Raw genomic sequence first — 10,408 nt, forward strand, 5'->3', positions numbered from 1 at the left:
CCGAAATATTAAGATAGGCTATCTCTCCTTTTAGGCCATCTGTCCTAAACTAACCCTAACTTTCTGTACAGATCGGACATAATTAAAGAGCTGATTGGATTAATTAATTTTTTTAAAAAATAAGACGTATTGTTAATTTTGAATGGAAAACGACATGTTGTTTTTGAATAGAGAAAAAAAACAAATACGATATACTAAATTTGAATGAAAAAAGCAAAACAAATAAGGTATTGCATTTAATTTGACTGGAGAAAAGAAAACAAATAAGACATGACATTAAATTTAATTAAAAAAAAGACAAAAAACTCATTAAGTAAATATAGATAAATAAGGCTTTATGTTTATTTAATTAAAAGAGACAAATAAAATATTACGTTACATATGAATAAAATAACACAAATAAAGCATTACGTAAATTTTAATTGAACTAAAGCATATTAACATATTTTTGAATTACAAATTTATCCATGACAATAGTTTAAAAATTGCGAACATTTTGAACATCTATTTTAACATATTTCTTTTAAGATAACTATTATATACATTAACATATTTATTATAAAGCACAAAATCCTTCAGATCCATTTCAAATTATATTCACAAACTGAGACGCTTCATTTAAGAAATTCATGCCGGCGTTTCATGCTTTGCCGGTAACATATGCATTAAGTGCATTTATCATTTTAGATGAGAGATACACATGTTTTTATACAACGGTTTCTCAAAAAAAAAAAAAAAAAAAAAAAAAAAAAAAAAAAAAAATTCTTTTTGAAAATTTTAATATTTTACAGGGCAGTATTTTCTACAATATACATATTTTCCTTATTGTCCTTCTTTTTTAAAATCGCACTTTCTTCCTTCTTATCTTTCTCACTGTTCTCGTTATTGTTCACATCCTCCTCCGCTTCCTTGCAGTCTCTGTTCTTATCCTTCTTCTCCTTTTCAGTGTTTTCATCCTCATCTTTTTCATCCTTACTTTTCAAGCATCCTATAATAATCCCAATCACAACTGAAAAACCCAAGCACCCAAGCCAGATATACGTGATTATTGAATCATCACTGGAATGTATGGGTCTTACCGGTCTATGTACTGAAATACGACCACCCCCTTTACTGCCATCTCTATTATTTTTCGAGCCTCCACCCCCTGTTATCTTGTTTTTCCAAGATTTAACTTTACCAACAATTTTCTTAAAGGTAGACTTTCCGTGTAGAACCAATGGTAAGTCGCCGTTAGTCAAATTGTTCATCAAGTCATCTTTAGAAACATTATACGTTGTAACATTGTCTGATATTACGGATACTTCTGATCGAAAATCTTCTTCGTATTTGTCTGATGCGTTCGTAGTTATCAACAAGCCTGTAACGGAAAAGATACTTATTTAACACTATGTATCAGTAAGAATATACGATTTAAAATTAATCAAATTTGTATTTACACTGTAATAAATTTCGGTTAGGAAACATACTAATAATTCTGTAGTTTTCCCACAGGAAATTTCTGTTCCGCAAAACAACAGAAATTTTCTGTTAAACTACATAGCAACATAGCAATCTGTCAGTACTTTGTATTTTTCTGTTCAAAAATAATATCTGCAACCACTGATACATATCGTATCTGTTAGGTACAGATTTTTTTCCGTTTTGAATATGACAAACTTTGTTATCAAAGTGGCAAAAAATAATCTGTTGTTGTTGTTGTTACTTATGGCACTTGCCAGTACCAGCAAGTCTGCTTGAAATCAAGCGAAATTTTGAGGCAGAAGGTGCGTTTCTTGTTTCTTTCATTGGCGCCATCTATGGCCAAGAATACGACCTCAGTCACACACAAGACCCAGTCCGTTTTACAGGGTGGACCCAATAATACTCCATTCATTCATAAATAGATTGTAATTTTGATTGAAGCTGTGAATGATAAATCTCCAATTCAGTAACCCCAGAAGTATTTATTTGCTATGGGAACTTGGAGGATTTTGTGACCCCGACAGATTAAACGGGCACTAGTCACCATTTAATACACGGGGTTTCCTCAGGCAGTGGGAAAGAAACAATTTAATACATTGAAGCAGATGCCGTCCAGCGTGTATGGTGGTCAAGGAGTTGGCCTCATACCAGGAAGGTCTTGGGGCGACTATCGCCTCGGAGCGTCTCGAAAAAAAGAAAAAATTCTAAGGCGATCCTTTCAAACAGAATGGCTCCCACTAAATCAAAAACGCGGAATATCACGCAAAAAATGGAATAATTAAAAAACTAATCAAAATTTTATCAAGTTTTTTATTTACCAGAGGGTTATCAGCATCTTTCATGCCGAATTTCTCTGCCGTATCGTGTCCTACGGAAAATATTTGCTGCGTAAAAATTGTGTTCTGTAGTGTTTCGTTACAGGAAATTTTTGTCTAATTGCTTTTTTTTGTTTTTTTTTTCCGTATCAGAACATAAATTTTTGTGCAGTTTACATTTCTTAAAATTACTTTAGTGTAATTTATAATTTGTTCAATTGAACTAGGTTCAGCGGAATAACTGAGTGTATTTGTATGAAAATAAATACCAATTACTTTCTGCCCCATACTGTAAATAATTCTAGATAAAATTGCGGTTAAGAGTGCTGACACCCTGAGTGCAGCATCCGTAACAATCATTTAACCGTGAAATTTCATAACTTCATTTTTACAGTAATAGTTATTGATTACAGTGATTGGTTGCACTGATTCAGTGATTTTACAGTAGATGTTACTGTAATAATTACGGTATATCATGTTTTTTGATTCGTAAAACTTCACAGTAAAATGTATCGACACCCTGAGGGCCTTTTTTTACAGTGCTCCCTAAAATTGTGTTCTCTCACTAAGATAAAAATGATGGTCAAAACTATCAAAACATGGTTAAGTTTATCGTGTTTCTGGCTCTGTGGAAACACCAAAAATCTTGGTAATTTTTACCGAAGTGCTTTGGTAATATTAACAATAAAATACCGTTTTATAATCTGTGGTAAAACTTAGTAATTTTACTATGATATTTTAGAGTATGGCATAAAAACTATTTATTCGATCAAATTTATTTTTTAGTTTTTTAATTTTTACTAAATGTGTGCTAATGAGAACTATAATTTAAAGTAAATGTTACTGTAAAAATTGCGATAATCATATTTTTTCATACTTTTTGTTTCGGAAAATTTCGCGGTAAAATGTACCGACACCCTGAGGGCCAAGACTTTTTTTTACAGTGTTTCCTAAAATTGTGTTCTTTCACTGAGATATAAAGTATGGTCAAAATTACAAAAACGTGGTAAAATTTATCGTGTTTCTGGTTCTGTGGAAATACCAAAAAGCTCGGTAATTTTAACGACACGTTGTTTTTGAATAGGAAAAAGAAAAACAAATAAGATATATTAAATTTTAATGAAAAAAGTAAAACAAATAAAGTACTGCATTTAATTTGATTGAAAAAAAAGAAACAAATAAGACATGATATCGAATTTTAATAAAAAAAAAGAAAAAAACTCATTAAGTAAATATAGATTAAAATAAAGCTAAACGTTAATTTAATTAAATGAGACAAATAAAATATTATGAATAAAATAACACAAATGAAACATTACGTTAATTTTTATTGAACTAAAGCATATTAACATATTTTTGAATTATAAATTTATCCATGGCAATAGTTTAAAAATTGTGAAACTTTTGAAAATCTACTTTAACACATTTCTTTTAAGATAACTATTATACACATTAACATATTTCTTATAAAGCACAAAAGCCTTCAAAGCCATTTTAAATTAGATTCACAAACTGAGACGCTTAATGTAAGAAAATTTTACAATCATTTCTCGTGTCTATGCATACTGTGCTAGTGCAAAGATTAGAGTCCTCCAAAAGTCTTGATAATAAGATTTGCAAGTTCTGGAGCCCGATGGCCATGGAGAATTTCGATGGGGGCTGCTCCTAGTTGAAAGAGGGAGCCGATAATGGCCCGGCAGTCAAAAACATGGTCTGGAGCTGGTTGCAAATGAGGACAGTACTTGCAGATGATGGTGCGTGAGATCTTCATGCCTTTGAAATGTCTAGTACGTAGTTCTTTGGCCTAGCTATTGTAGAGGAGAGGTTTCTTGGGTAGTTTAGATCGGGGATTGCTGCCTTGCTAAAAAGTTGGTCCTTCGTCTGGCGACAGCATTCGCATCTGCACAGATGACAGCTCGAGCTATATTCTTTGGCTTGCGGGTGATCTTCGTCACGTGCTTCCTTTGCAAGGGCATCTGCGCATTCATTCCCCTGGATTCCAACATGAACTGGGATCCACTGGAGAGTGCAACGGATATTTAGTAAATGGAGAAGGGTACTAATTTCTTGCGTTACTGATGTTCAAAATTATTAGAAAAATCATTTATTTTTCTTGTAATTTTGTGTATAGAATCACAGTTTTAAATTTAAACATTTCAGGGATAATGTATACCGTTTTTAATGTATACTGCTTTAATGTACACACTGTTAAACAATGTGTTCAATGTATAAATTTCTTTTGAATAAATCTCTAAAAATTTTAATATTTTATAGAGCAGTATTTATTATTATTACACATATGTTCCTCATTCTTTTTTAAAATCATCTCGCTTTCTTCTTTCTTATCTTTTTCATTGTTCTCCTTTTTGTTCACATTCTCCTTCTCTCCCTGGCTGTTGTCTTTGTTCTTGTTCTCCATTTCAATGTTCTCAGCCTCATTTTTTTCACACCTTTTACTTATCCATAGCGCAATCACGAAACCCACACCTAAGAAAGCTATCCATCCAAACATGATATATGTGATTGTTGAATCACCACTGGAATGATTGTATTTTCTTGTCGGTCTATATATTGTAATACGACCACCCCCTTTACTGCCACCTTTGTTACTTTTCGAGCCTCCTCCCCCTGTTTTACCTCTACCACCTATTTTCAAGGTAGACTTTTCGTGTAGAACTAGTGGTAAGTCGCCATTGGTCAAATTGTTCATCAAGTCATCTTTAGAAACATTATATGTTGTTACATTGTCTGATATTACGGATACTTCTGATCGAAAATCTTCTTCATATTTGTTTGATGCGTTCGTATTTTTTAACAAGCCTGTAACGAAAAAGATATTTATTTAACACTGTGTATCAGTAAGAATACGTGATTTAAAGGCTGAAAATTAATTAAAGTTGTATTTACACTGTAAAAAATTTCTCATATGACACATAATTCTGTAGTTTTTCTACGGGAAATTTCTGTTCTGCAAAACAACAGAAATTTTCTTTTAAACTACATAGCAATCTGTCAGTATTTTGTATTTTTCAGTTAACAAATTATATCTGTAACCACTGATACATATCGTATCTGTTGGATACAGATTTTTTTCAGTTTTGAATATGAAAAACTTTGATATCAAAACTGCAAGAAAATATTTGTTGTTGTTACTTACGCCACTTGCCTATACCAGCAAGTCTGCTTGAAATCAAGTGAAATTTTTAGGCAGAGGGGCGTTTCTTGTTTTTTTCAGTGGCGCCATCTATGGCCAAGAATACGACTTCAGCCACATGCACGTCCCAGCCCGTTTCAGAGGGAGGACCCAATAATACTTTGTTCATTAATAAACAGATTGTAATTTTGATTTGAGCCTTTGAACGATAAATCTCAAATTCAGTACCCCCTGAGGTAGTTATTTGTTATGGGAACTTGGAGGATTTTGTGACCCCAACAGATTTAACGTGCACTAGTCACCATTTAATACACGTGGCTTCTTAGACCGATGGGAAAGAAATAATATGATACACTGAAGCAGATGCCGACCGGCATGATGTTGGTGGTCAAGCAGTTGGCCGCATACCAGGAATGCCTCGGTGTGAATATCGCTTCGGAGCGTCTGAACTTAACGGGTGAAAAAACATAGAAATTCTACGCGATCCTTTCGAACATGAAAGTTTCAAATAGATCTAAAACGCAGAATATCACACAAAAATTGGCATAATTAAATAACTAATCAAAATTTTATTTGTTTTTGTTTCATATATCTGTTTCCTCTGTGCAAACCAGAGGGTTAACAGCTACTTTCAGACCAAATATCTCTGCCGTACCCTGACCGACGGAAAATATACCCCACAACATGTATATAACATATATTATGTCGTCTGTCGTAAGTCAATTTTGTCCAGGAGTGTTATTAAATGCTATTCTAAAGCATCCATAAGTTAACTGGGGGAAAAAAATTCAGAACATTTTCTATATACTTGTGTTTCATATTAAAATTTCACCAAATTATTAGCGAAATAAAATTAAAAGCTAACCTTAATCTCTTTATAATTTGAAACTCATGAAGTCTTTTGTAACAAACAGATTTTTAAGTAAAATAAAATAAATTTCAAGGTGGCGGAATGAATATTTTTTATTAAATTTATTATTTAATATTTTCTACATAAATTAATTCTGCATAAATATTAATTTAGATCAGAGATGGAAGTTTGAAATATAGGTCTTCTTTTACAAAACGGTTTCCCTCTGAAGAACAACATTTTTAATATATCAAAAATTTTTAAAGCACATTTTTCTCTCTCTTTAAATAGGTTCAGTATTTTGTGGGACAGTATTTTGTATAATATACATATTTTCATTAATTTCCTTCTTGTTATTTACTGTAAATATTTGGAAAAATTATTTATAATAAATAGCAGGCAGACATGAGTAAGAAATTTGCACACCTAAACTAATATTTTATACTGATCAGTTTAATATTAAATTTATGTAACAAATTGTAATTCATTTTATTAATAATCTAATTTGTTTAAGGTATTTTCTAAATAAAATTTTAAATCTATGTTAAAAAATAACACTTGATTACATTTATCTTTATTTCCTTTCGTAATATCTAAAGAATGTACACCGAGAAAAAAAAAGTATGGTTCAAATACCAGAATATGGTAAAATTGGTCGTGTTCCTGGCTCTATGGAAATACTAAAAAGCTCGGTAATTTTTACCGAAGTGCTTTGGTAATGATTTTGGTAAAATTATCAATGAAATATGGTTTTATAATAAGTGATAAAAATTGGTAAATGTGGTAAAGTTAGGTAATTTTATCATGATGCCTTATAGTATAGCATAAAAACAATTTATTCGATTAAATTTACTTTTTAGTTTTTTTTTTTTTTTTTTACTAAATGTGTGATAAGAAAAATAATTTTAAAAACCAGGTAACCCGTAAATCATTACCAAATGAACGGAAAAATTTCCAAATGATTATTTTATTTTATTAACCATAATTTTTTTTCTTTTTACCTGAAATGTTTTTATCATACAATGCATTAATTTTACCAGAAATTTTTTTTCTCCGTCTATAAATAACAATATAAATAACACGAGCAATATAAATAACATGGTATTTATAAGCAAAATATAAGGATTAAAAAAAATGGAATGATAAATAAATGACACATACTCTTCTATAGGATGACCACTGAAGTAATGCAAGCTGTCAACTTACACTAGTTTCTCTGTATTTTATTTTTTATTGAACTTTACATAGTAATAGTTCATGCAATATATGTTATGATCACTAAAAATATTAATTAACAACATAACGAACAATAATTTTATTATTGAATTAGAATTTTCCTTAATTATTGTTCATTATGTTAATGAGAAGAAAAAAAATTTTGTTGCTCTTTTTTTTGTCCATTTATCATTTTTGATAATGTTCGTTATTATGCAATATTTAATGAATGACTTAAATAAATAGTATCAAAGGTTAGATAAGCTTGATAGTAGATAAACATGAGGTTCATTTATCAACCATGTCAACCTTTATTTATCAAAAGGTACCTCAAGATAGGATTAACATGTTTTATATGTTAGTTAATTGGTATTTAATATTTGTAGTGGTAGTTACGTCACATTACTCCCCTTCCAGAATTTTATCTGCGATAAAATTCGATAAACGAATACCATTAGTTGATTTATGATGGTTTTTTTGATTTATAAAATTATTATTTTTTTTTTATTTATATCATTTTGCTCGTTATATTTTTTCTTCATTTTTGTTTATTTATATCATTTCGCTCATTTTTTTGTTCCTCAATTTTAGTTTATTGACCGGGAACAGTATTATTAATTGTTCCTGTTAAATTTTTATTATATGATTTTTTTTGATTGATTCCTGGCCCTGTAGATACCAGAAAATTGAAAGTTAATTGCAATGTTCATATTAGCGAAAAATCATGCATCAAACTGTACTGAAATCACTGTATAAATCGTTATTGCTGTATAAATGCGCTCCTACTAGGAATCTGGTAACTGCACTGCACTTTTAAGCAACTTATATTATTAAAATTACGTGGAAAGTAATTTCTACCGAAATAATGATAAATTTACAGAGCCGTTAAACAACTTACATTATTAAAATAACATATAAATGAACTTCTACCGAAATAATGGTAATTTTAGTGCAGTGTTAAACAACTTATATAATTAATGTAACTTAAAAATAAATTTCATCAGAATTCTGGTAATTTCAATGTCCTGCTAAACAATTTATATTATAAATATCATTTAGAAATAAGTTTCTATTTGATTTCTGGTTAATTCATAAAGTTGCTAAAAGAAACGTATGTTATTAAAATAGCGTAGAAATTAGTTTTCACCGAAATAAAGGTTAATTCAATGCTCTGTTAAATAATTTATATTATTAATGTAACTTAGAAATAAGTTTCTATTGGAATCCTAGTAGACTCAATGTGTTGTTAAATAAATTGCGTTTTTAAAATAACTTGAAAGTAATTTTCTATCGGGATTATGGTAAATTAATTGCGCTGTTAAGCAACTTATATTACGAAAATAACATAGAAGTTAATTTTGTCCGAAATAATGGTAATTTCAGTGATCTTTTAAACAACTTATGTTATTAATGTAACTTCGAAATAAGTTTCTACTGGAATTCCGGTAAGTTCAATGCATTGTTAAGTAACTTTTATTCTTAAAATAACAGGGAAAATAATCAAATTCAAAAAGTTAGCCGTCATTTCGAGACTATAAGAACTATCATCGTCAATGCTAAATGGCAAAATTCAAAATGGAAGGAAGAAACTGATTTTATAAGATAACATTTTTACATAATATAATTTCTTTAAAAAGTAACATTATGTTTTACAACGTTTGCACTTAGTTAAAACAATATAGCAAGAATAACATAAAGCATATCCAGCCAGCATATAGAATAATATAGCATATCGGACTAAAAAATGTAAGCTTACCATTGAAAACTGGCGCACTATCGGACAGATCAAAACACAACAACGCCAAGGTAAATAAGAGAATTTTTTGCGTATCCATTTTCTTTATTTACAAAAGATAACAATCGCCGTTCAGTTCCAAGAAATGGATCGAAATGAAAGATTAAAATGAATCAATAGATGTTATATTTTATGATATGAGTGTAGGCGATAAAAGTGTGACACCTCTGATAAGAAATCGAAAGAAGAGATAAAAACAATGTAAAGTATTACAATAAAGAGGTAATGTTTATGAAATGATTGTGACACTCATTTTTAAGTTAAGTGCTATTTTTAAATTTTACTAACTAAAATTAGTCATCACTCCCTAGCATAGGAAGATGAATGATTTCATTGATTTTGGTTACTAATACTATCATTCAAAACACATGAACAGGTCTTACTTGTGTATCTGTGGGATAAAGATGAGTTAGGCAAACATTTGGAGTACAACCCACGTAAAGATTTATAAATAGAGCCTGCAATCAAGCATGATTACTAATAAACATGAATGAGTCTGACCTGTAAACCTGCTGGATATAGATTAATTCGGCAAATCATTTGGAGTACAACACGCCTGAAGACTTGAAACGAGCCTGTAATAAAATACGATTACTAAAAACATGAACGAGTCTGACCTGTGGGATAAAGATGCATTAAGCAAAACATTTGGAGAACCACGCCTAAATACTTAAATTGAGCCTGCAATAAAACGCAATCACTAAAAGCACGAGTGGGTCATGTAGGGTCTGCTGGATAGAGAGGAATCAGGCAAATCATTTAAAGGAATGCGCCTAAGGACTTATATCGAGACTGCAATGAAGCACGATCACTAAAAACGTGAACTGGTCTGACTTATGGATCTGTGGGATAAAGGTGAGCTAGGCTAACATTTGGAGTACAACCCACGTAAAGATTTATAAATAGAGCCTGCAATCAAGCATGATCACTAATAAACATGAATGAGTCTGACCTGTAAACCTGCTGGATATAGATTAATTAGGCAAATCATTTGGAGTACAACACGCCTGAAGACTTAAAACGAGCCTGTAATAAAATACGATTACTAAAAACATGAACGAGTCTGACCTGTGGGATAAAGATGCGTTAAGCAAAACATTTGGAGAACCACGCCT

The 10,408-nt window shown here is 30.6% G+C and overlaps 1 protein-coding gene across 2 annotated transcripts; it reads right to left on the bottom strand.

Moving 5' to 3' along the window:
• Positions 1 to 405: 405 nt before the first annotated feature.
• On the bottom strand, positions 406 to 9,405 carry LOC107455295 (uncharacterized). Of its 2 annotated transcripts, none has more exons than XM_043051064.3 (2): positions 9,255 to 9,383; positions 406 to 1,360 (listed from the first exon to the last, which is right to left on the bottom strand). In XM_043051064.3, exons 1-2 carry the CDS (start codon positions 9,331 to 9,333, stop codon positions 786 to 788), a joined length of 654 nt encoding a protein of 217 aa, XP_042906998.2. In that variant the 5' UTR covers positions 9,334 to 9,383; the 3' UTR covers positions 406 to 785. The 2 variants fall into 2 exon arrangements, with proteins under 2 accessions (XP_042906998.2, XP_087017834.1); XM_087161708.1 differs by lacking the exon at positions 406 to 1,360 and adding an exon at positions 3,588 to 5,099 and having other exon boundaries at positions 9,255 to 9,405.
• Positions 9,406 to 10,408: the final 1,003 nt, after the last annotated feature.

The sequence above is a fragment of the Parasteatoda tepidariorum genome, chromosome 4, assembly GCF_982258835.1.
Source record: "Parasteatoda tepidariorum strain Cologne lab strain chromosome 4, Ptep-v5.0, whole genome shotgun sequence".
NCBI classification, from domain to species: domain Eukaryota; kingdom Metazoa; phylum Arthropoda; class Arachnida; order Araneae; family Theridiidae; genus Parasteatoda; species Parasteatoda tepidariorum.

Excerpts from the sequence above, each read along its gene's own strand:
- LOC107455295 (XM_043051064.3), bottom strand. The coding sequence starts at position 9,333 with ATGGATACGCAAAAAATTCTCTTATTTACCTTGGCGTTGTTGTGTTTT. Across the intron at positions 1,361-9,254 it reads TAGTGCGCCAGTTTTCAATG|GCTTGTTGATAACTACGAAC; the intron begins GTAAGCTTACAT and ends TTTCCGTTACAG.